This window comes from Sinocyclocheilus grahami, unplaced genomic scaffold, assembly GCF_001515645.1.
Source record: "Sinocyclocheilus grahami isolate Dianchi unplaced genomic scaffold, SAMN03320097.WGS_v1.1 scaffold76.1, whole genome shotgun sequence".
In the NCBI taxonomy this organism is placed as follows: domain Eukaryota; kingdom Metazoa; phylum Chordata; class Actinopteri; order Cypriniformes; family Cyprinidae; genus Sinocyclocheilus; species Sinocyclocheilus grahami.
The window spans coordinates 1952039-1979619 of record NW_015505255.1 but is presented as its reverse complement, the minus strand read 5'-3'; the positions used below and the strand labels follow the sequence as shown (position 1 = coordinate 1979619).

At 36.1% G+C, this 27581-nt stretch overlaps 2 protein-coding genes and 1 long non-coding RNA gene across 3 annotated transcripts; all 3 read right to left on the bottom strand.

Moving 5' to 3' along the window:
- Positions 1 to 6395: 6395 nt before the first annotated feature.
- LOC107586050 (F-box only protein 22-like) lies at positions 6396 to 12029 on the bottom strand. Its single transcript, XM_016273267.1, has 6 exons — positions 11836 to 12029; positions 10630 to 10762; positions 10418 to 10502; positions 10228 to 10332; positions 9974 to 10126; positions 6396 to 6634 (listed from the first exon to the last, which is right to left on the bottom strand). The coding sequence occupies exons 1-6, from the start codon at positions 11964 to 11966 to the stop codon at positions 6465 to 6467; spliced, it is 777 nt and encodes a 258-aa protein (XP_016128753.1). The 5' UTR covers positions 11967 to 12029; the 3' UTR covers positions 6396 to 6464.
- A 1179-nt stretch (positions 12030 to 13208) lies between these two features.
- On the bottom strand, positions 13209 to 14117 carry LOC107586049 (uncharacterized). Its single transcript, XR_001609312.1, has 2 exons — positions 14021 to 14117; positions 13209 to 13410 (listed from the first exon to the last, which is right to left on the bottom strand). It is a non-coding gene; the product is annotated as an uncharacterized lncRNA (long non-coding RNA).
- A 489-nt stretch (positions 14118 to 14606) lies between these two features.
- LOC107586022 (tropomyosin alpha-1 chain-like) lies at positions 14607 to 20474 on the bottom strand (the record flags this gene model as incomplete). Its single annotated transcript, XM_016273235.1, has 10 exons — positions 14607 to 14808; positions 15418 to 15496; positions 15928 to 15997; positions 16094 to 16156; positions 16266 to 16341; positions 16444 to 16514; positions 16654 to 16771; positions 17724 to 17857; positions 19927 to 20052; positions 20397 to 20474. Coding segments are annotated over 10 exons (819 nt in total), but the record flags the coding sequence as incomplete, so codon positions are not given.
- Between the last annotated feature and the right edge of the window lie 7107 nt (positions 20475 to 27581).

The following is a 27581-nucleotide window of genomic DNA, read 5'->3' as shown; positions in this document are numbered from 1 at the left end:
GATGCCGGGCTCCTTGGGGGCTGCAGCAGGAGCATTAAATGGCACTGAAATATTCATATGTGAGTGCATTTAGCTGAGCGCAGCTGATGGACAGCTCCCAAGAGGGGCCACAGGGAAGTACTGCTGGGCTCCGATCCCTTACCCACACCCACACGTAGACCCTCATGCCCTGTTTTGTCAGAGCTCTCTAAGAAAGCATTCAGCATGATCAGTGAAGTTAAACTCTTTTAAAGTGTGTCTAGTTGTGAGACCATTTGTTTGCATGTATTCCCAAATGGTTTATTGTGGGGTCACACAATGATCACAGAGTTAATATAAGGAAGAATATCTTTATTGATAACATTTAGCGGCATAAAATAATTATTCTTGGAAACAACAAGTTATTAAACTAAAGAAGTTTAGTAGAGAGCTTTATATTTGTTTTATAGTTTCATACTTTGTCTGCAGGCTCATTTGTCATTTTCTGTTTGACAAATGTAAACAAAATAAAAATGTGGTTTTGAAAACCCACAATTTATTTTATAAATTTATTAATTAGCTCATTGATTTATTTTTTATCTATCTGTCTGTCTGTCTGCCTTATCTATAACAAATATAAATTAAATGTATATTTTATTGTATATTTTATGTAATTTTGAGATCGTGGGTATTAAATTTGTTAAATTGAATAAATGAATAATTAAAATAATGGCAATCAAAAACATTTTTATATATAATTTTCCCAATTTCATTTTTTTTGTAACTCTCATTTTGTCATTTTTGTAAAGTATTCTTGTCTGTCTCAATGGTTCATTCCGTTTCATAGTCCAGTGTGCTTTAATTGCATCTTAATCATACACTTAACTTAATCTTAATCAATCACACAGAAAAATAAATGTGCAAAAATTTTCACTTTTAGGGATACAACAGGGGAAGTACACTCAAAGAGATACCTTATTCAATGTTAAAAGGTTCATATAGTACATTAAGAGTACATATTAATAATCAAAGGTACTACATTTTATGGATTGTTGTACCCCCAAAAGGTACAGTTTTTGCAAATTTTTTCTCACAGTGTCAGACTTCTCCTGTCCCTCTGACTAAATCCAGCATTCCTAGTCTCCCAGCTTTGCTCTGTGTGTCTTATCCAGTTCTTCTACAGAAAGTAGAGACTAAAATCCATCTAGCGGAAAACTTTTATGTAAATGCAAAGTGTAGAAAACTCCTCTGTAGCCATGGTAACAGTCTCTGGAGTAGATGTCTTCAGCCGAGCAATTTCACTTCACTGGGGTGCCATGCACTTAAGACAAATGTTTTCAAAAAGAAACCTGAGAAGCTTTTTAAAATATAATGTATAATTTATTTGCATTTTTTTCGCCTGGCTCATATCTCTTTGAAAGGTGGTTTAGGTTTGGATGTGGTGACCAATTGACTACAGTGTGCAATGCTTCAACATCCAGCAATATTCTTGTTTGGGTTATTTGTGTATTGATTTTGCTATGAATCCAGACGTTCAATACTATAAAAAATTCAGAATTCATTGACTGCAAAGGAATGAACGTTGTCAGCATTTTTAATTATTTGTTCTCTGCAGACATGGAAGCTTTTCAGATGCCAAAAATGCTCCTTTTGGCACTAATTTAAAGCCAACAAGTTTTTAGAGATATGAAAATCTAAAGGAACACACATCAAATCATTTGATCATGGCTGGCTTTATAATATATGAACTGTTGTTTTAGCTGCTCATCTCTAGTTATTATCTGAAAACACATACTACATTTCTGTAGATAATAGCAAATAATAAAGATCCAGAGTGATTTTCTTAGACTATAGCCTAGCCTACTATAAAAAAAATCTAATAAAAAATAAAAGATTTTTGATCATGGTCTTGCAGTTTTAATGGGATTAAAGTCACAGTTCAAGCACATGGGTTATGAAAGATCTGAATAATTGAGTTCTGTGTCTAATGGTCAGAGCAGGAACTGCTTGTCACATATCTGCACTCAACCCTTTCATTGTTACCCTAACTTACTGTCTCCCTCCATCAGTGTCAAAAGTATCTCAGGGGTAGTTTCAGGTCCAGTTTTCTTCACTTAACAACATTCCATCAAACAAATGAGAGCTGATATGATGAGAATTTATAAAAGCGTACCTACTGAGTGCTACAAGTTTCCTGTGCTATAAAGGGCGTTTGTAGGACAGTTGAAAATTGTGTTTATAGTTGCAAACAGCGGAGTCTTGTCTACTATTTTTGAGAAAAACATGAAAATTAAGTCTTCAGAGAGTTGGAACAATAAATGCCTGTGGTTTTATTAAAGTCATGTTTGCAGTATGAATACTGATGATCTGGTTTTAGGCAGAAGTGGTTAATTTGCACTTTGTTGGGGAGACGCACGAGGCCAGCTAAAGAAAAGTTTGGTCAGAAACCACAAACACTTGAATGACCCAGAGACAGAGGTAGTCAGACGGAACATGTAGATTGTCTCCCCAGTGAATTCTCAACTGTCCATTATTCCACCCACTAGTAATGTAGCTCTGCTGAATTATTGAGGCTTTGCATTCATTTGAGAGCTGAATTCAGGGTGTAAGCGTGTGTCCATACATATGGCTTTGATGGCTCTTTTTAAACTCTTAACTCTTTTGATATTTAAGGGGCCTGACCACCTGACATTGCGCTTAAAAGTGCTTCCCTGAATAATTTTTAACGCTACATATGATATTTAATTATACAAATGTAAATATTATTAAAATTACTTTAAATGTATTATTACACTCTAAACAATGCTGGGTTAAATACAACCCAATGCTGGGTAAAATAGGGACAAACCCAGCAATTGGGTTGTTTTGACCCATCGGTTGGGTTACTACCCAGAAGGTTGGGTTAAACATTTAACCCAACCGCTGGGTCAAAACAGCCCAATTGCAGGGTTTGTCCCTGTTTTACCCAGCACTGGGTTGTATTTAACCCAGCATTTTTTAGAGTGTATAAATAGCCTACCAAGTGTCTTAATTGTTTCTTTCTTTGTCTTATTTTTAATGAGAACCAAGTAAGAGTTTATTGAAATTATATTATTATGTAGATAATATGTAATAATGAATATGTATGACTGACTTTTCAGTTGTAAATATATGGTTTGGCTAGGGAACAAAATAGTATCAGTTCTCATTTACCGGCTCTTTGCACAATTAGCAACAGTCTGTCACATTAGCATGTCGTGCTTTTAGCTTGTCGTTGTACGTCTGACTTGCATTAAATTAACAACCTTGCGTAAATATTTGAGTACATAGTAATAATGAATATGTATGACTGACTTTTCAGTTGTAAATATATGGTTTGGCTAGGGAACCAAATAGTATCAGTTCTCATTTACCAGCTCTTTGCACAATTAGCAACAGTCTGTCACATTAGCATGTCGTGCTTTTAGCTTGTCGTTGTACGTCTGACTTGCATTAAATTAACAACCTTGCATAAATATTTGAGTACATTTAATTCACAACAAAATTGTGTTGAATTAATAATGGCTAATTAGCGTGATGCTCATTAAAGAAAATCCAGACTAAGTGGGGTGTCATGCTTATGTTGTGACAGTTCCTTGAATGATAATGGAACTGAGCTTTTTAAAAATCATGGATGTGATACTACAGAACAAACACATCCTTAACATTACGATTTTATTTAGAAATACTAAGAAATGAAAGTTATTACATTGTAAAGGTTTTTTATACATTGGCTGGTGTGTGACAGACACTACACAACAGCAACATCAGCATCAACTAGCTAAACACTTGCATTTGAGTTATAAATATGTGCACGTTTAGAATTTCAAATCTCTGTGTTATGTACCTTATAAACATAAACACGTTTCCCCACTGTATTGCATTAATACTGTTTTTATCAGTCTCACTACAAAATAACCAAACTACCTTATGCTAACCTCCATACTGATAACATAATGAGATTCTATCTCAATATTTGTCATATTTATCCATACAGAAAATTACACACTGTAAAAATCTTTTTTTGTTGTTGTTGTAAATAAAGATCAGTGGAGTACATTTTACAAGAAAATACCATTTCAGTTTTTCCACTCTAAAATATCACTCTAATTCAATACTTTCTGTTTTCTCTGCATTTGTAAAATACTAGCGATTTCTGAAATAGTTTCTCCGTTATTTTCAGAGCAGATATTAAATGAATATTATATTGTAGGTGTATAGTCTGCTTTCATTCTACATTTCATTCTATAGTCTGGGACATTCTACCCCAAATTTTTGTTTTTCCTAAATGCCTGACAAAATTTTGCACACTTGGGATATCTAACTCTGAGCAAAGTGGCTGACCCCCTGTGTGTGACCTACAAAACATTGCTCTTTATGACAATGGTCCCAAAGCTCAGGTCTGTCTGTCTTGTTTTAGAGTCTGCTCTCAACAGGGAAAGAGTCTTAAAGTGAAGCTGAATGTCTTTACTCCAAGAGCCCTGAGGCGACAATGTACAGGTTTAAAAACACCTGCACCCCAACAGATCCACACTTTTAGTGCACGTCGTGATGCCATGTTCCTCCAAAACGTTGTGTTCCTGAAAGCCAGATTTACCACAATCCCACCGGGGCCTTTTTGAGTGGCAGTGTGTATGGAATGTGACCAAAGAGATTGTGAGGAAGTAAACAGATGTTTTCACTCTTTTTGTGCTGAAGGGACTTTAAAATAACCCTTCACCTGAAAGAGGTTTTCACCTGCTGTGCCATTGTGGCCATGGGAATTAGTGTGGGACTGAGGGAATTGTACTGCAACCCTAAATGGCTTCAGTTTGCATTAGTCCTGACTGAGTCAGTTTGCTATCTGACCACTGCCCCGATTGAGAGCTGCTCCAGGCTACCTAACCGCAGGAACAGCCTGTCTGTTGTGATGCGCTCGGCGTTGACATCTAATACACACACAACAAAGAAAACTGGAGCTCATCACCCTGTGACTAATATCAAATATCATGTTCATCACTCATTTCACAGTAAATAATCGATTTATTTGGGCTTTAGAATTTTAAGATTTAAGTAAATTATTAATTTACTTGGCATTTAGATATTATTTATGGATCATTTTGACTGGAATTACCAAATAAATCCACTGATCGCTTTAATGAAACACTGCTGTTGCACGAGAGCGCCATCTACTGAAGAAATAAGACTGAACGCATCTATGAATTCTTGGATCCTTTTCACAGATTGCAATAATTAATACCGTCAATCTAGTAATTGTAACACTATACTGTGAGTTATATTGTCCTGGCATTAAATTACTAAATTTTGTAAACACTATAGAGATGGGGTGTCTAAATTTGACATATTTCTCTCTTTCATCTGCCGTAATTCATTTCTCAGTATTTGTTTCCTCTTTTAGAATGTCAATGGCAATAGGCCTAGTTGATTTTTTATTTTGCTGTTGGAATAAATAGTTAAATTTTCCATGTCATATACCGGTAGTTTACTTCTGCGCATGTACACCTTACTAAAAAAAAGGGTATGGACTGCATCACACTAACCAACAGTTAGTGACATTATTGATTTTATTATATACATGCAGACATAATGGGCCAATAACTGCATGACTCAGCAGCAGGTGCAGATGAAGAAAAAAACAATACACCGTCATAAAAAAAACATGACAGTAGTAAAACGAACTTTCCTTAATGCAAAGCCAAGTATTATCTATATGATCTTAAGAAAGTTGGGAAAAAAGATTTGGCAACAACAGTTTAAATCAACCTTCTAAATACTGCAGCAAATATACTGTATATCTCCACAATGCAGGCAAACAGCCCTTTGAGACTTCACTTATCTGTGGACAACACAATGTGTTATTTAGCTAGTGCACAGAATAAATGATTAACCTTTAAGAACTCAACTGAACTGATGAATACAGAAATGGAGGATTACCCTGAAACTGGATTTTTACAGGATTTTGATTGGGACAGGCAGCGTAAATACACTGAAATATTACAAAGAAATTCCACTTTTTCCACTTCTCTCCTTTATTATTCCAATACAGACACTAAGAACTGCTAGCAAGTCGGTTGTTGCACTAAATAGCTAACGGCTATTCTTTCATTGTGAATACTCTTCCTGCAGTTTTGTAGCACTTGCTACTGGACATGACAATTTGGACAGTCAATCTAGGTCAGCAATCAATCTGGAGCACATATTTATGTGTAAAATCAGAAGTGAAGATAGTGGAATTCCCGCCAAAGGCCCATAAGCCGTACCAATGTTGATGAACGGCTATATCATTAGCCATTCCATCACAATTAGCTAAAAAGTGCCTGAATTTTTCAAACTATTTGTATATAAGGCCCGATCGGTTGACAGATTTTGGACAAAAATATAGAGAAGAGGAAGTATAAAGTCTTGACCATAAAACCTCTACATATAACATGACAAAAAAGAAAACCGGAAACTAACTTGACTCATCTAAAATCAAGAACTTTCTTCACTTACCAGGTTGTGTTATTGGAAAAGGCCCTCTCAACTTGTCCTCCAACAATAAGTACATTATTTTGAGAAAGAGGTTCCAGCAGCTTGTTAAGAAAGCACCCCCCTCCAGCTTTCCAGGTCTCATAGTCAAACATTAGCACCACCTTTAGATCAGGGTTATTAATCAACCCTGAAAATCAAATACAGAGTATTCTGACATGAATTACCATCCAACCAAACCAATGTCTATATATACTACCATTCAAAATTTGGGGTTAGTAAGATGGAATGGCATGAGGTTGAGTAAATGACAGAAGTTTTTGGGGAACTGTCTCTTTAAATTGATCAAAAAGACGTTTTTAATATTACAAAAGATTCTATTTCAAATTCAAAATGTGCTTTTGAACTTTCTATTTTAAGAATCCTGAAACAAAAGTCTCACATTTTTCACAAAAATTGGAAGCGGCACAAATGTTTAATGAAGACAATATCAGATTTCTGAAGGATCAAGTGACACTGAAGTCTGGAGTAATAGCTGCTGAAAATTCCGCTTTGCCATCACAGGAATAAACGGAGGTTAAAGCAAAAAAAATAATCTTTTGACTGAATTTTTCCTCAGCCAAACCCCATTCTACAGCCATACCTGTCACACACCCAGTTTAAGAGCAGTTTTCTTCTTCTTGTAATTAGGAGCGCTTGTCCTCCTAATTTAAAAATTTTAGGAGCACCTTCTGATCAATAATTAAAAATTCTGATAAAGAATTATCCTTCCTAATACGAGGTGATACTTGACTCAACGTGATTTACAGGGGCATTTTCTTTTTACCTTTGTAATGGCATTTTTCTAATTTGATTAAAAGTATGCAGTGTTTCCTCTAGGATTTTTTTCCAGCTGTGGTGGCAGGACTATTTCCCATGGACCACGCCCCCTCCCCAAGTAAATAGTAAATAAGAACAAATAAATTAATGACAATCAATAGCACAAACAAAAACGATAAGATATAAATTAAATTAACAGTACTTTACTTTTTTTCAGTTAGGTCTAACTATAATCTATTCAACTGTAAAATAACACTGGTTAGTCTTCACTGTATAATGGAGGTTTATTTAGGCTGCTGTCTCTTTAAGACCTCATGCACAGATCTAATATACTGTTACACAGGGCTCTACACTTAGGTTTCTTTTTAGGAGTGCTTGTCCTCCTAATTTAAAAACAATTAGGAGCAACTTCTGAGCAATAATCAAATTCTGATAAAAAAAATTAGCCTTCCTAAAACGAGGAGATATTTGACTCCTTAAAGTGATTTACAGGGGCATTTACGTTTTACCTTTGTATTGGCATTTTTCTAATTTTATTAAAAGTATGTCATCATTATGTCAAATTCAAAAACGTATGTTTATAAGCTTTATAAAAAGTCTAATTAAAACAATATATTAAGAAGTAGAATAAGACAAATAAGTTACCAATCATATGAAATTAGTATTAATAAAAAATTAATTTGTACTACAGAGGTGGCACAGAAGAACACAAAAGTGGCTTGTAGCCCAGGTACATTTTCAGACGTTTAATGAGGCTCAGAGGTGGCATGAGTGCATTTAAATTCATGTTGAGATTGTTTAAAATATAACATTTTGAATATAGAAATATTAAAATGATTTAAATAACTGAAATTATACATTAAAAATGAAATTAAATCCGCCAGTAGGTGGCGGCAAGTCACTGATTTTATCACTAAATCATTCATTCAATTGATTCGTTTGAGCGGCTGATTCATTCAGTCTATATGAATGGCTAATTGAATCATTGACTCACTAGATTCGTTTACAAATGCACTTTCATTCATGAATGAAACACCACTGTGTTTGCTTGGAGATGCTCAGCGGCTGAGCTGTGACTTTATTTGGAACTACTTCCCTTGATGAAATAGAGTAAAATCAGGCAGTAGTGTTTTAGTTAGTCAACGTAAGTCACTTAAAGGGGTCATATGATGCTTTTTTAAACATTATTATTTTGTGTATTTAGTGTAACAATATGTTGACATGCTTGCCACGCGCACACACACACACACACGATGTGCAAAACACCGCATTTGAACAGTCAATAACAAATACTTAAACTAATAAACAAAACAGTAGCGGATTCAGAAGCGCCAGATTGTCATAGCAAAGTCAGAATTACCTCCTCTCCTAGGTTCACGAAACGGTGGTCCATAAAATGCATTGTTGCTCTGTTTTAAATAATCTTAAAGATTTCTAAATGAATCCACTTTCGGAAGGCCAAATAAAGTGCTTTTGCTTTCGCCTAGAAACACACAGCGTCTCCCTGACATGGCTGCTTCAACACTAACTGCGGTTACTGAAACCACGCCTTCTTTCTTTGCGTGAACATTTGGGCCGCATTATGCAAATATTTCTACATAGTGAGGTAGATATGTGGGGGCGTGTTAGAATGAGCCGTTTTAGGGGGGCGTGGCAGAGTCTTAACTTTGATAAAGAATATCTCTTTGGTTTTGAGACTTTAGTCTTTGCAACTTCAGGGATCTTATCTATGCACAATCAGCTTGTAACACTCCAAAGAGAAAGGAAAACTTTTGCAACACATTTGCAAACTCCATTAATAATCTTTAAAAGCTGTCACTCTCCTTTATCGCGATCTGTGGGCGCATGAAAATGGTCTATAAGAGAGCACACCAGTGAGTTCACTTTCACTTTAAATAAGCAAGACTCAAAAGCACGTGCAATTGATACATTCCATCAGCTGTCATCGTGGGAATGAGTAGAATTATTATAGATGCAATCCCGCGCCGAAATTCAAGTCCTGCTCTGTGTTCTCTGTTAATTACTCAACTGTGAATGATGCGAGCGGCATCACTATGTTGTCAGTGAGAAGCTGCAGCCGTGGCGGGGAAGATTTTTGGTGTGCCGGTGTCCTGACATTTTATCCTACCTGTCAGATTATCCTACCAGGGCTTCAATCAATATTGCGTCCTTTTTCTCATGCTGAACAACAATATTTAATGTATCTGCATTACTGTAAGGGTAGGTTTAGGGTTGGGGTAGGTGTAGACATTAATAAACCATAATTTGACAGCTAGCATTTTTCGTTGTCGAATTGTACTACCTACTGTTTTAATGGGAACAGTTTGGCAGAACAACAACAACAACGTGCTACATGTTTCTTTTCCCCTCATTTTTTCCAATTGACGGAAATCCGTCGTAGCGACTGAAAATTTTACGCCCTGAATAAACTACATTTTAAAATATATTCATTTAGAAAACAGTTATTTTAAATTGCGATGATATTTAAAAATATTATTTTTACTGTCTTTTTGATCATATAAACACAGCCTTGGTGAGCATAGAGACTTCAATGCTTCTTTAAAAAAAACAAAAACTAAAAAAAACCTTAACCCAAAACCATTCCATTCAAACCAACCCCAAACTTTCACTGTTTTAGTGAAAAGATGGTCCTACTTATAAAAATAAAAAAAAAGAAATCGCACCAGTTGCTACAATCTAAACAACTCACCTGCTTCCTCCATTGCCGATTCACTGAGGCTCTTTTTGCAGAAGTGAAAAGGCCGGATGGTAACTCCATCCATGGCAGGGAAAAGCAGACTGAAGCCAGCTTCACCCTCTTCGTGCTCTTCTGGGGGGCTGCTGGGTGAACCACTGGGGGTCACTATAGCACACAGCATAAGAAATTAGTTACACTGCTGCACTGACCTTACCATCAAACACAGTAATGGCAGAACACAGGGAAAGAGGGACAATTAGTCTTACCAACAATTCCTGATGTAACAATTCCTACTACATCACAAGTGCTAGGCAGCAAGCGTCTCAGCTTCTCGACAGGATCAGACGCCACTTCATTCTCACACTTCCTGGCTGTAACAAGAATGGATGGAAGTGAACAAGTGAATCTCCTCATCATGACTAACAGGTTTTTAATACAAATAATCACGTAACTTACCCTTTTTCTGTCTGTAACTAAAAGGCCAATTGAAGTTTTCTCCATTCACCATTAGGAGAGCTGTCTGGGGCAGTAGATAGACCTTCTGCAGGGTGTCAGAGGAAAGAAAAACATTTCAAAAATCTGTAAAAAATTATGCTTGTCATTTCTAGAGTTTACAATAACTTTAACTTTGCTTTTGTTACAAAAAAAAGCAGCAAAGACCATCTGACCTCCAAGTCTTCTGCCATAGTTCTAAGCAAAACATGCTCCTCGTATATGGATGAGCCAGAGGCAGAGAGCCAGGTCAGTCTTTGCTGTGTCCTCAAGACTCTGCGTGCACAATTCCTCCATAGCCTGCACACACTACAGAAAAAGAAACACCAATATATATATATATATATACACACATATATATATATATATATATATATAACTGGTTGTTCATATGGAAATGCATAAATGAAGATATTTGTAGTGTTTTGTTGTAATAAATCAATGATCTGTTGTCTAAAAAAATATTTAAATATTTTGCTAAAACCAGTAAGAGAATTTTGGATGGCATGTTGCAATGTATATGCACATATACTATTACACTATGTATTTTAACAGCATTGTTTAATAAAAACATAAGATTACTTGCTTTTGATCATTTATTCATTAAATGATTAATTATCCATTGTTATTATACATGTATTTTTATGGCTATTGTCCAAAATAATCTGCCAACTACTAGATTAACAAAACAGGCAGAAATATTCTTACAAAAAATACTAAATAGAAACTCTAAGACACACTGTAGTTTGTGTAACGTCAAGCATCAGTCTACTGTATATTAAAGATAGCTTGACAGTAATTGTTACTTGTTAAAAGGTACAACACTACGCACTCAACGAATTGAAGCGCCGATCGATTCTAAAATGTAACAAGTAAAAACATCATTTAAGTTTTTCATTGTAGAAACCTTTTTTTTTCAACTGCAGTTTTGCTCTGGAGCCCCCGCTGTTTGCATTTTACGCTATTAAGATTAACAGATCAGCTGACAGAGCTGTTAAGAGAAACCCCAAATAAATCATCACCTAAACGTTAAACCATCAAGACTAATTCATTTGCATTCGGTTTACGAATCTGATGAGTGACAACTGACATCCAGATGAATATCATCAACTATCGTTCATTAATACATCACCACACTTTAAAAAAGTGCGAAACTTTGAAAATATTGGCAGCAATAACTGGTGTATTCTAGTTGATCTAGTCTTGAGAAAGAAAAAGCGAAACCAGAAAGATCGTAACAACATAAATGTGTACATTTAAATGCTGTTCATTCATAAAATGAGGGTATATAATACCGCTTGAACTGTGATGGTCCGAATGGGGTCTTCTGATTAGCTCAAAGCTAACAGGCTAAAACATCAACACTCAGCTAGAATCATTACCTTGCTATCCGGAGGAGATTTTTAGTCGGCACAAACGTCAAAATCCTCTCCACGACCTCGGCAACATTACTCAGGATATATCCAGCTTTACTTTCCCCCAATATGTTTGGAGAAGCTGCATCCCCTTCCATTTTCACACGGATTCTCTTCTCACATTTGACCCACCACACAGAGGCGGAACCGGAAGTTGTTTAAAAGTCTCACAACGAGCACTTGTACAGACCCCTAACTACAACATGTTTACTGTGATTGTATTTTGAACTAAAAAAAATTATATGTCAGTGTCAAATAAATAAAGACGCAACAAGTATGTTCATGCAAGTGAGAACATGTTGGCATTGCACTTGGCATTTAGAAATTAAATGATTTTTTCCCGTTATATTAATTATTTAGCAAGTTGCAAAAAAGTAAACATTTATATTTGTGTACCTGAGGGTTGTACATTGCATGTATATCAGAAATGGCACGTTTTTTCAGATTTTAGAAGAACTACTGACACTAGTAAATACAGTCTACTCTTACAACACGACTCACCTTTGGTAATGATCCAAGGTGTGTTATATAATGCAGAGGGCACTTTCCTCTTTCTATGTAAACTTTTCCCTTTACGTAAAATGTATTGAAAAGGTTGAGGCTGTTTACCAGTTAAAGGAAACGGGTTGCCATGGGTTTTCACATTTAAAATATAAGCTTTAGGTTTTGTCACTCTTGTAGATTCAACCCATACACAGTAAATCCTCACGTTTTATAATATATCTTTAGCCTTGACATAAAAAAAGCTTAAGACCCACAGTACCAACAATAATAGAATAATGAAATTATGGATTATCTGGCATCACAGATTATTGGTTACTCTGTGTGCAACACAAACAATAGACTGTGTTCATATTCATATTCAGCGTATGCCCTGGTTTTCTCTCAGTCTGTTGTGAGGTTAGAATTCACTGAGTGCTAAACTGAGCTCATGTGAAAGGACCCGGTTTTTCCGGAGCTGTTGATAGAGGGAGTCTGGTGAGAAGATAAGAAAAGGGAAGGGAAGGGAAGGGAAGGGAAGAGAGGAGAGGAGAGGAGAGGAGAAGAGGGAAAATTAAAGGAGAGATGTTAGTTCCAAAAGCATTTACCCAAAATGGTTTGCTAAAGTAAATGCTAAGATCTTTCTTTTAATCCAATATTTACAATGCCACAGAAGCTGTGCTGTAAAATGTGATGGAATGAATAGGAGAATTACAGCTGTACACGAGCTGCCAAAGAGAGAAGCAACATAAGGTGATGAAAAGGAGCTTTTTTTGGACTTTATTCAAGCTTCTCGACAATAAATTAAGGACATATGAAATCAAAAGAGTTAAGACATACTAAAGAGAGAAAGGAGTGGGGAGCTTACAGAGATGGGAGGAAGTTTTATTTTACAGAAAGCAAAAAATTTCTGTACAAGTGATGGGACTATAGAACTGAGAGCTCCATCCCCACTGAGAATAGTGCGATGGAGAAAAGCGGCAACAGAGACAACACGGAGGAAATGAAGGAGTTGCCGCTCAGATGGTGCCCAGAGCCAGAGATGAGATGCAAAAAATTTAACTGTACAATGGGAGAAACAAAAATGAGTTGAAACAAATGAGAGATGGTTATGTTAAACAATAAAGGACATGCGAGATATATAAAAAGACTGTCAGTGTCAGATAAATATACATATATTTGGTCAATCACACAACAAGTATGTTCATGCATGTGAGAAAATGATTTCATCAGGCATTTTGAGATTGATTTATTTGTTTATTCACATATAAATAATTTAGCAAGTTGCAAAAAAATGTAAACAATGTTTACATTTAAAAATTAGTTGAAATAAATGAGAAAAGAAAAAAAAACGAGTTAAAACAAATGAGAGATGGTGATATCAAACAACAAAGGGCATGCCAGAGATAAAAAAAAAAGAGAGTCATCATGCATTCCAGATGAAAGACAGTGTGTCTGTAATCTAATTTTTTATACATAACTTCATACCTAGTAAATCAATAGAAAGGTTTGTCAAGGAGGCTTTAAATTTAATACTGGGTTCAGTCTAAAATCTGTCATCAAACCTGAAAATTAGATTATACTAGCAGACAGAGAAACTGGAAATGCTATTAAACCAAACACATGTGCACACTCTAATACACAAACACGAGTAACATGTGGTGATAGTTACATGGAGGTCATGTCGTTGAGAGCGTGGTCCAGCTCCTCGCTGATGGCTTTGTACTTGAGTTTCTGAGCATACAATTCATCTAAAGTAGCCAATTAAAGGCCAGAATGGTAGAGAGGTGTTGAGTGGGGAGGAATGGGAGGAATGGAAAAGAATGGAGAAACAAATAAATAAGGGAAAGGAAGCAGTGCAAAGGTGGATCGAACAATGACAAGTGGCCAGAGAGAGACAGATAAAAGCAAAGACTAGGAAAACAGAGGAGAGGAGAGGAGAGGAGAGGAGAGGAGAGGAGAGGAGTGAAAATTAAAGGAGAGATGTTAGTTCCAAAAGCATTTACCCAAAATGGTTTGCTAAAGTAAATGCTAAGATCTTTCTTTTAATCCAATATTTACAATGCCACAGAAGCTGTGCTGTAAAATGTGATGGAATGAATAGGAGAATTACAGCTGTACACGAGCTGCCAAAGAGAGAAGCAACATAAGGTGATGAAAAGGAGCTTTTTTTGGACTTTATTCAAGCTTCTCGACAATAAATTAAGGACATATGAAATCAAAAGAGTTAAGACATACTAAAGAGAGAAAGGAGTGGGGAGCTTACAGAGATGGGAGGAAGTTTTATTTTACAGAAAGCAAAAAATTTCTGTACAAGTGATGGGACTATAGAACTGAGAGCTCCATCCCCACTGAGAATAGTGCGATGGAGAAAAGCGGCAACAGAGACAACACGGAGGAAATGAAGGAGTTGCCGCTCAGATGGTGCCCAGAGCCAGAGATGAGATGCAAAAAATTTAACTGTACAATGGGAGAAACAAAAATGAGTTGAAACAAATGAGAGATGGTTATGTTAAACAATAAAGGACATGCGAGATATATAAAAAGACTGTCAGTGTCAGATAAATATACATATATTTGGTCAATCACACAACAAGTATGTTCATGCATGTGAGAAAATGATTTCATCAGGCATTTTGAGATTGATTTATTTGTTTATTCACATATAAATAATTTAGCAAGTTGCAAAAAAATGTAAACAATGTTTACATTTAAAAATTAGTTGAAATAAATGAGAAAAGAAAAAAAAACGAGTTAAAACAAATGAGAGATGGTGATATCAAACAACAAAGGGCATGCCAGAGATAAAAAAAAAGAGAGTCATCATGCATTCCAGATGAAAGACAGTGTGTCTGTAATCTAATTTTTTATACATAACTTCATACCTAGTAAATCAATAGAAAGGTTTGTCAAGGAGGCTTTAAATTTAATACTGGGTTCAGTCTAAAATCTGTCATCAAACCTGAAAATTAGATTATACTAGCAGACAGAGAAACTGGAAATGCTATTAAACCAAACACATGTGCACACTCTAATACACAAACACGAGTAACATGTGGTGATAGTTACATGGAGGTCATGTCGTTGAGAGCGTGGTCCAGCTCCTCGCTGATGGCTTTGTACTTGAGTTTCTGAGCATACAATTCATCTAAAGTAGCCAATTAAAGGCCAGAATGGTAGAGAGGTGTTGAGTGGGGAGGAATGGGAGGAATGGAAAAGAATGGAGAAACAAATAAATAAGGGAAAGGAAGCAGTGCAAAGGTGGATCGAACAATGACAAGTGGCCAGAGAGAGACAGATAAAAGCAAAGACTAGGAAAACAGAAATGAAATGAAGTGAAATTACCTTCCTTAATCATAAGAAAAAATAAAATCTCTCAAATATCTAAATAGTATATTCTAGCAGTGGTGATATGTACTGCTGCTAATTTAAAGGCATATCCTTTAAATCACTATGTGAACTGTTAATTGTAACAGATTAACGCAAAACAAACCTAAACCTGATATTGCAAGGATGTAAATATGTAACTAAGTATTTAACCCATGTCTAATAGCAACAGTGAGGTACAAGTTGACATACCCTCCAGATCATCAATGGTCTTCTCAAGCTTGGCGACTGATCTCTCAGCAAACTCAGCACGAGTCTCAGCCTGGAACACAGAGAGATGTCAGGCCCTCTTATATGTAAGCACATACTCACACTCACACACACACACACACACAAGATGGTGGCTGAATGAACTCACCTCCTTCAGCTTGTCAGTCAAGACCTTGATCTCATCCTCATATTTGTCCTCTTTAGCGGAGTACTGTAGACAGGAAAGAGAGATGAGAGGATTAACATGCAAACACACAAAACAAATATACACAGATGAACATTCACTAATTCACACATACACATAACATTTATACGCTTACCTTCTCAGCCTGGGCTTCCAGGGACTTCATGTTGTTGGTCACAGTTTTCAACTCCTCCTCCAGCTCAGAGCACTTGCTATAGGTGGGAGTGACAGAAAATTGGAGACAAAAAATGACACACCGAGACTTAAGATACGCAAATATGTTTTTAAAAAATGTTCAATTTGTTTGTTTTTACCTCTCATTAAGCTCAGCACGCTCCTCAGTACGCTCCAGCTCACCCTCAACAATCACCAGCTTACGGGCCACCTGTGTAGCATCACAAAGAAGTGCACATGTGTTATGTTGTCCAAGATGAAGACATTGTTTATTGGAAATGATTTATTCATCATTTTATTGCATTTATTTATAATAAATGATAAGAGTACGAAAGAGAGAAAAAACTGACCTCCTCATACTTGCGGTCGGCCTCCTCAGCAATGTGCTTGGCCTCCTTCAACTGGATCTCCTGCAGCTCCATCTTCTCCTCATCCTTCAAGGCCCTGTTCTCAATGACCTTCATGCCTCTGAGAGAGACGGAGAGAGGGAAAGGGTTTGGGTGTTGTTATAACTCTCTAAAAATCATGAGGCCTATTGCAAATGTTTAAAATAAACTATCAATTTGAATTAGATTAAGCATCAAAGTAGTGTCTATATCCTCCCGTTAAAATGCAATTTTGGTTTATCCTACGTCAGAGGTTAATTAAAATCATACATTGCTATCTGACCGATGTGACAAAATCTAATGAATTGATATTCAATTCACTGCAATAAAAACTATAATATTTTACACATTTTTGTAACCCCAAAAATTAAAATGATTTAATTTGTATATTTATATAATGCTAAAAATTCCATATCATGGTTTTAACTTTTATTTAAAAATGTCTCAATTAAAAATGGAAAATAAAATTGGGAATATGAAAACATATTTGTGACCCTGGACCACAAAACCAGTCATAAGTAGCACGGGTATATTTGTAGCAATAGCAAACAATACAAGGTATGGGTCAAAATGATAGATTTTTCTTTTATGCCAAAAATCATTAGGATATTAAATAAAGATCATGTTCCATGAAGATATTTTGTACATTTCCTACCTTAAATATATCAAAACTTAATTTTTGATTAGTAATATGCATTGCTAAGGACTTCATTTGGACAGCTTTAATTAAAGGCGATTTTCTCAATATTTCGATTTTTTTGCACCCTCAGATTCCAGATTTTCAAATAGTTGTATATCTCAGCCAAATATTGTCCTACAATAATAATATTGTACAATAATAATATTGTCCATACATCAATGGAAAGCTTATTTTAAAAAAATGGACCCTTATGACTGGTTTTGTGGTCAAGGGTCACATTTGACGTCCTTGACCTCTTGCCATTTTTTGCAAAAGAAGAAAGTTCTTTCTAAGAGTCTCAGGGCTTGTTTTGTGCCCTAGTCATAATAAGTGGCCAATAAGTTTTCATACACACCTCTCACTCTCATCAGCAGCCTTCTCAGCCTCCTCCAGCTTCTGCAGAGCAGTGGCCAGACGCTCCTGAGCGCGATCCAGCTCCTCCTCAACCAGCTGGATGCGTCTGTTCAGGGAAGCGACGTCGCCCTCAGCCTGCGCACAGACAGCGAGTAATGAGCTCACCGCGCACGAATCTAGTCTAGCCTACATTAATAACTGATTTAAACAGCGCTTTCGTGAGGAAAAAAGTCTAGAACTGATTACACTGTCGTTTTACATACTATGCTTTTAAAAGTGATACACCATACCTCACAACATTCAAATGCTAGCGTCTACTAAGTTTCTGGGAAACTTTAAATCATTAAAGTAACGCGTTGTTCAAAGATGGGAGGACGACACCTGTCAAAAAGCATCATTAAACGCCAGTACAGAATCAATTATTGCGAACTTTCTAACGACGAAAACGTTGTTTAAACATAATTTTAGAATGATTTTCTTGCCATTTTCCGCCTTTTGATGTAATCTGATGCGAAAACGCGCTGCAGTTGGCCTGCTAATGCACTTAAATCATTATCGTAAGCTCACAGATTGCCTGGCTGCGCGCTCGGACTCCAGCTCCTCCTGTAGTCTCTGTATTCTGCTCTCAGCGTCGTCTGCTTGTTCTTGCAGAGACCTGATTTTCTTTTTCACAGCGTCGAGAAACGCCGTACCAGCAGCCATCACGAATCCTGTGGTTTGTTTGGATGGGGTATCACGGGGTGTTAACGGTGCTCCAGTAAAGAAAATAGCCCACCCTGATCCCCAGCCAGTGACTGGTAACGCTTTACCAAACACCGGAAGTCAATGGATCTAGGGCTAGGCTGTATTATCATTTTTAAACCAAATGACCTGCTTATTGCCTAAATTAATTGCCTAAAGACATGTCAATGAGTTTCCTGTGTTATCACTAGGATGAATAGGCCTACTGCCTTAAATATTGAACAGTATTTAAAAAAATTATTCAACTGAATGAATTAGATTATCAAAACTGCACTGTCGTTAAATGCATTTTCATCTCTCCGCCTATTCGTTTCACTTTGTTGCTTTTACAGATTTTGCACTCGTTTGGGCACTGAATTCTGTGCAACCTGTTAACTGTGTCATTGTCTAGGCGTACAGCGCCTTCTTGTGAAATGTTGCTGCAATACAGGTCGAGCACAATCCACTGGAAATCCATCGAGTTGGATAATTGTTTCAGAGTGTACCGAGTATTTTGGGCTTTATATCGAATGACACCCCCTCTCAATGGAAGCTTGAATTTCCCAGAAACTGCAAAAAAGAGGGGTCCTACACGTATTTTAGCATAGCTAAAAGCTTCAAATTCGTTTCGAAATATTAGAAAGTTGGTTACAAAGGTGCGCTAAATAAATGTTTATTCAGTAAAATCTATAGTGATTTGTTTAGAAGTCTTTGATAGTTGAAGGTTAGCTAAATTCGCTAGGGGCGCCAAAAAGCTATAGGGGTGCCAAGGCGATTCTATTGGAACTGCGGCCACAAAATTACTGACAGAAATCTCTAAATTTCCTCCCTGAAAGTCAGGGAATAATTCTCAGTCTATAGGCTAATTATTAAAATAAAATCGTGTCAAAAATCGACATAATAGGCTGTTAATATTGTATCACATTGTATCAGGCTATAGCCTATAGTGGTTTGTTATTTGTTTATAGTCCTAACTATTCACTAATATATGTTTTATTAGATCATATAATTGTTTGTATCGTTTATCAAACTAGCTTGATGGGTGATCGCTGGTCTTAGGTATCCAGCAAGGGTGAGGTGAAATTCTACACGGACCCCTATTAAGACACTTTTGGTGGGCAAACGAACCCCCAGATGCTTTCCTTATAAAGCGCACTGCTAAATTTAACCCGCCGTTTGCATACACTCTCCTGCAACTGTACATATGGCAGACTGTTTTCCCATCTGTGTCTTGGTATAGGCTGTTCGTTTAGCAGGTGGTGCAAATACATTTAAGAATGGCCGGTGTCATTTTAAAATACTTTTTTTTGCAGTTCCCGATAAAGTTTAGTCGGTAAAAACAATGTCAGCAAGTAGGCCTACTACGTGATGGTAAAAATGAAATCAGGTGTATATAGTAAGTTGAACAGACTGTCTGTCTAGCAGGGATGGCCGCAGGTTGCGTGACATCAGACGGGAGACCCTAAGTTTCCCTGAATGCTTACATCGGTAGCTTTCTTCTCAGCCAGCTCCAGTTTCTCCTGAGCATCCTTCAGGGCTTCAGAGTATTTGTCCAACTCATCCTCAGTTGCCTTCAGCTTCTTCTGCAGGGCGACCAGGTCATCCTCGAGCTACAGGAGGAACCGTATGTTAATACTCATGGAGAGAGACAAGAACAGCTGCCAGCTGCGTTTATAACTATGCATTATATGTGCAATTAACATAAGTAACCATGCAGGCCTATAAAACAGATAGTCTACTGTAGCAGTGAGACATCTGATATGAAAAAAATATATCAAGTAGAATTAAAAATCAAATATAAGATAGAATAGGAACAGAAAAGCTTGTTAAAATGGGATTATGCCATAGGCTACAGCATAATTAGCTGTAAAAACAAAAGCAGCCTATGTAAAGTCTGATTTATAAAGGCGCAAAAGAGCCACCCAGATGCAAGAGCGCCCGATTTATTTCCAACCTGCTTGCTTCTGTCCTCTGCTCCCTTCTTATCGGTCTCAGCCTGCTCTGCTCTGTCCAAGGCATTCTCCTTGTCGAGTCAATGCTATGGAACCATTTTTTCTGTGAACAGTTCTTAAAATAACAATTTTCTTATTGTGTAGAACATTTTATTAATCTCAAGAAACTTTTCCCACTATAGAGACCCAGTTTCCATCAATGTTAAAGGTTTTTTGTGGAACCATATACCAATAAATACCCTTGATTTCTAAAAGTGTATTCTAGTTTCATTATTTTCCGCACTGCTTTCTGCAGTTAGCCTTCCAGAATGATCAGACTAGCATGTTACATCCAGAGACATTCAAGCAGACATGCAAAGATTCCTCTTGGGGGAAACCTTTCAACAACGCACTTACGCCTGGCACCTCAACCTGTTAAATGCCTTTGATTCAACTTCAAGATTTTCTGAATGCTGCTGAATAGGCTATAGCTTTGATTGGACTATTCTGTATCATTTGAATACAGCAATTTGGAGCAATATAATTTGAATTAGTTTACAGAAATCTGCTAAATTAAAATGTAGGACTAAAGGAAACTGGTCAAATTGATATGCTAGGCTATATTCTGTTCACTGAGATCCAAGATAAAAGTATGTGTGCTGGAGAGAGCAGAGCTGCTGTTATGGTGTAATAGAATTAAATAGCCATAAACTCCATTATGTTGGCAGAGTAAGTACACATATAACATATGACCATGCACAATGTGTGTACTTCTCACCATCCTCTCCTCTCATCTAGTTTCATTATTTTCCGCACTGCTTTCTGCAGTTAGCCTTCCAGAATGATAAGACTAGCATGTTACATCCAGAGACATTCAAGCAGACATGCAAAGATTCCTCTTGGGGGAAACCTTTCAACAACGCACTTACGCCTGGCACCTCAACCTGTTAAATGCCTTTGATTCAACTTCAAGATTTTCTGAATGCTGCTGAATAGGCTATAGCTTTGATAGGACTATTCTGTATCATTTGAATACAGCAATTTGGAGCAATATAATTTGAATTAGTTTACAGAAATCTGCTAAATTAAAATGTAGGACTAAAGGAAACTGGTCAAATTGATATGCTAGGCTATATTCTGTTTACTGAGATCCAAGATAAAAGTATGTGTGCTGGAGAGAGCAGAGCTGCTGTTACGGTGTAATAGAATTAAATAGCCATAAACTCCATTATGTTGGCAGAGTAAGTACACATATAACATATGACCATACACAATGTGTGTACTTCTCACCATCCTCTCCTCTCACAAGGAAGTTATACAGACTGTCTAATGCTTGACACTTATGTTTGAAAACATCTACCGTCTGAGGAAATTTGGCAGTTCTACTTGCCAATCCAATTGCAACTCTAATTGTACCAACTGTAAATCTTTAAACATGCATGTCTGCTATGACCATCTCCCCACAGGGGACTAAAATTAGCACCTCCTCGAGTATGTGATCCCACCCAATATAGCACCATACCCTCATGCTGACTAAGACATACCACCTCTGCCCTACCCCCATGCCAATGTCTTAAAGGAGCAGTCAGCCCGAACTTAATGCAGTACTGTCATATTGAGTTGATCTATAGTGGCAGATTACTCATCTCAGTTCACAATAGTAAAGAATAGCTCAGAATAACAGCAAAACTGCAGACAGAAACAGGAGACTGAGCACATGCTCTAAATGAGAGATACTTTGTGTCAGTCACTTTAACAAATCACTGAGATGTGCTTCTTTTAGATGTATGTAATGTAAATATCACAAAGCATATGTGGAAGAAGGGGATATGGTAGATAAAAGGCAAAGTTGATTCTATTTGGCATCTTAGAGATTTATAATCTTCTAAATGTATAAACTTACAGATGACGGTGTAGAACATTATTCCAAACTCAAGCTTGCAAGCTTATTACTCCTTGCCTCAGAACTAATACTGAACTTGCGTATTTTATTTTCCCTTAATTTTTAACAAATTTTAAATGATTTTTTAAAATAGCAGGCAGCTATAGTAACCAACTATTTTATAATAACACTTTTTACAACTTCCCTACCAATTTTAATTATACTACACTTTCCAGTATGTTTCCCTATATCTATTTACATGTTGGAATGTGTTTAAAAAATTGAACTGTAGGAATTAAAAAAGTATCAACACAAATAATAATAATAATGCTATTAACAAAGTATTAATACATTATTATTATTATTATTATTGTACACATTATTATTGTACACATAAAATGTTTTTGTGAGAGTTAATACTCTAATATACCACGTACGAGGAAACATTAAAAATAAGAATTGAGAGTTAACTCTCTAACACTGTTCAGTGCACAACCAGCTTTATACCATACAGTTTCATTGCCAATTCACTTTCAGGTCAAAAGAGCAAGAAAAACATTCCATACGAACATCATGTGAAGAGAACTATACTTTGAAACCCTTTATTTTAAGTTAAAATTTTCTTCCATATAGGCAGAAGCTTTACATGACTGTCATATTGAGTTGATCTATAGTGGCAGATTACTCATCTCAGTTCACAATAGTAAAGAATAGCTCAGAATAACAGCAAAACTGCAGACAGAAACAGGAGACTGAGCACATGCTCTAAATGAGAGATACTTTGTGTCAGTCACTTTAACAAATCACTGAGATGTGCTTCTTTTAGATGTATGTAATGTAAATATCACAAAGCATATGTGGAAGAAGGGGATATGGTAGATAAAAGGCAAAGTTGATTCTATTTGGCATCTTAGAGATTTATAACCTTCTAAATGTATAAACTTACAGATGACGGTGTAGAATATTATTCCAAACTCAAGCTTGCAAGCTTATTACTCCTTGCCTCAGAACTAATACTGAACTTGCGTATTTTATTTTCCTTTAAGTGAACTTAATTTTTAACCAATTTTAAATGATTTTTTAATAGCAGGCAGCTATAGTAACCAACTATTTTATAATAACACTTTTTACAACTTCCCTACCCATTTCAATTATACTACACTTTCCAGTATGTTTCCCTATATCTATTTACATGTTGGAATGTGTTTAAAAAATTGAACTGTAGGAATTAAAAAAGTATCAACACAAATAATAATAATAATGCTATTAACAAAGTATTAATACATTATTATTATTATTATTATTATTATTATTGTACACATTATTGTACCTGAGGCCCAATTGTTTTTGTAATATACAACTTTAATCAATGAAGAGTTAAAATGTTTTTGTGAGAGTTAATTCTCTAATATACCACGTACGAGGAAACATTAAAAATAAGAAGTGAGAGTTAACTCTCTAACACTGTTCAGTGCACAACCAGCTTTATACCATACAGTTTCATTGCCAATTCACTTTCAGGTCAAAAGAGCAAGAAAAACATTCCATACGAACATCATGTGAAGAGAACAATACTTTGAAACCCTTTATTTTAAGTTAAAATTTTCTTCCATATAGGCAGCAGCTTTACATAAATAACTTGATTTACTGCAATGCTCATTCAGGCAGTCGTTCAAAGAAAACCCACGAATAAACAAAGTCAATTGGTTTTCTCAAAATGTGGTCACATTCAGGACATTCTCAATATTTTAGACTTCTATAGTCATCTACACAATGCATGAGCTGGCAACATTGATCATTCTCCAACTCTGCCATTAATGGAGCATGCACAAGAAATGCAGTACAAAAGTCTGCTGTCTTAACATACAGTCGTACGTTTGTATATAAGCCATATACATTTACAGCAACATGAAGCAGACAGACACTTTCTAGGCAGATCTAAAGGGGGAACTGCTTAAAGTGAGTTTCACAGGCCACTTTATGACAATGACTTGCTGTAGTAATTACCAACTCGTACCATTTCAACTCTGAGCATCAGAGCACAAAAGTAGTAACAGAGTAGTAGCAACTCAGCTTCAACACACACACACACAGGGGCGGATTTAGTGAATTGGGGGCCCCAGGCAAAATATATGAATGGGGCCCTATACATTTGCACACATTTTCCTAGATCAACCTTGAGGTTCCTTTTTTGTTGTGATGGTTGCTGCTGCACAATGGTGCCCCATAGTTGTGTCCAATGTTTCTACATTTTTCATGTACATGTTATAATGGTTTTCTTTCATGTTGTAGACCACGAAATATCAACCGATTTACAGTTGAGATACAGGATTTCACAAAAACTAAAGAAATTATAAAATGATAAACCTCACAACTGAGCGTTTAAACTAGGGGTGAGTCAGAAGTATAAATTATTATATTAATTTAAAACGGGGTTATGTGGGTGAATTTTTGCATTGATCTGAACAAAAACTACAGACTGGATTATTGAAAATGAACGTTCATTCTCTGCCAGTAGGAGGCGCTTTTGGAACGTCAGAAATATAAAATGAGAAAAGTGTGAAAAAATATAGCCTATACTGACGAGGAAAGTCCACTGATGAGTTACCAGCGTAAGCCTGTGTGCAAAGGCTGTCTAATTCTAAACTTTAAAATACATTTATTTTTAGTTATTTTAACTACAAATTTAAATAAAACTGAAAAAATTAAGAAAAGGCCATTATAGCCTACATTTGCACACCTAATGATCCCAATGATCAGTGAGAGCATAACGAATGTTCGAAAATGGTAAAACACACACACAGTATAGGGTTCCTTTTTTGTTGTGATGGTTGCTGCTGCACAATGGTGCCCCATAGTTGTGTCCAATGTTTCTACATTTTTCATGTACATGTTATAATGGCTTTCTTTCATGTTGTAGACCACGAAATATCAACCGATTTACAGTTGAGATTCAGGATTTCACAAAAACTAAAGAAATTATAAAATGATAAACCTCACAACTGAGCGTTTAAACTAGGGGTGAGTCAGAAGTATAAATTATTATATTAATTTAAAACGGGGTTATGTGGGTGAATTTTTGCATTGATCTGAACAAAAACTACAGACTGGATTATTGAAAATGAACGTTCATTCTCTGCCAGTAGGAGGCGCTTTTGGAACGTCAGAAATATAAAATGAGAAAAGTGTGAAAAAATATAGCCTATACTGACGAGGAAAGTCCACTGATGAGTTACCAGCGTAAGCCTGTGTGCAAAGGCTGTCTAATTCTAAACTTTAAAATACATTTATTTTTAGTTATTTTAACTACAAATTTAAATAAAACTGAAAAAATTAAGAAAAGGCCATTATAGCCTACATTTGCACACCTAATGATCCCAATGACCAGTGAGAGCATAACGAATGTTCGAAAATGGTAAAACACACACACAGTATAGCAAGAGCATGCTCACAGATGAGAACAAAACAGCGCTGGATGAAGTGGATTAGAGCCCTGCACGGGCCTCAAATATAGGGGCCCTAGCCCCCTTTTCCCAAAAAAAAGCTTAGTGCTCTTTTTTTGATTAGTGCTCTGCATTTATCCCATCCAAAGTGCGTACACACACACACAGGTGGAAGAGAGCGCTGTACATTCACTCCCCCCACCCACAATCCCTGCCGGTACGAGACTCGAACCCTCAACTTTGGGTTACGAGTCCGACTCTCTAACCATTAGGCCACGACTTCCCCTGTAAAGGGGCTTATACTACTGTTTCAGCTATTAAAATAGTTCAGTTTTGTATGTAATGAAAAAGTGATTATATTTCGTTTCGTTTTTTTATAAAGTAAATTTAGAAAAACGTTTGGAGCAGTTTTTGTTTGTTAAATGTAAGTTTGTTTTTTGTTTTTAAGTAATGGCCAGCTGTAGACAGTGAATTGATCATAGCCTATATGTTTGATCAATTTAGCCTTCTCAAATCATCAGGACGTGCATAAAATAAAATCTATATATAAAACAGTTCTAGCATATCACAATGTTAGTTTAAATGTTTAACCTAGATAAATGTGCGCTGTTAGACGCATATCCACTCGTTTGTGCGGAGAGTGGAAGCTGAAGCTCTGCAGCACACGGAGGCGCCAGCGCGATCGCTTGCATTTTTGTCTTACAGTGGAAACAACTTAAAATACGCAGTCATTTTTGCTCATAAAGGTAAGAGTAATACATCATACTAAACTGTAAAGGGGCTAGTTTTATTTGTGTGCACTCACAATATCAACAAAACGTTGTGCTTTTATAAAATAAAGAAAACAAACGCTGCCGTGAACAGGATGCTTCACAATGATGAACCTAAACTCCGCGAATTGCCTCACAGACATGATAGAAATGATATAGAATGCTTTAAATTACTACTTTAAAACGCAATAATAGAAACTCTTTCATTATGTAATCCGTGCATTTCTCTCTAAAGGCACATCCAATGAGGAGACAACGAGTCATTTTTTTCATCACCATATGGATGTCTAAAATATAAAAATAAGGAAAAGCCTAAAAAAGGGCCGATTATAATTTGCGTTTTATTTTATAATTCCGTATATACAATTAAATGATTCAAACACAAATTATAATGGCACATATGTAAAACTTTGTCCTATAATTGTAGTCTATAGCTGCTTATATTTTCTGATTTTTATATCTTCAGAATACCTTCAAATTCAAAGGATTTGCTGCAACGCAATTTTGTATGATATGTGAATTATTTATTAGCATCATACTAAACTGTAAAGGGGCTAGTTTTATTTGTGTGCACTCACAATATCAACAAAACGTTGTGCTTTTATAAAATAAAGAAAACAAACGCTGCCGTGAACAGGATGCTTCACAATGATGAACCTAAACTCCGCGAATTGCCTCACAGACATGATAGAAATGATATAGAATGCTTTAAATTACTACTTTAAAACGCAATAATAGAAACTCTTTCATTATGTAATCCGTGCATTTCTCTCTAAAGGCACATCCAATGAGGAGACAACGAGTCATTTTTTTCATCACCATATGGATGTCTAAAATATAAAAATAAGGAAAAGCCTAAAAAAGGGCCGATTATAATTTGCGTTTTATTTTATAATTCCGTATATACAATTAAATGATTCAAACACAAATTATAATGGCACATATGTAAAACTTTGTCCTATAATTGTAGTCTATAGCTGCTTATATTTTCTGATTTTTATGTTGTTCTGTTCTGAATACCTTCAAATTCAAAGGATTTGCTGCAACACAATTTTGTATATGTGAATTATTTATTAGCCTATTTTTTTTATCCATGCAGCAAATGCTTTAAAA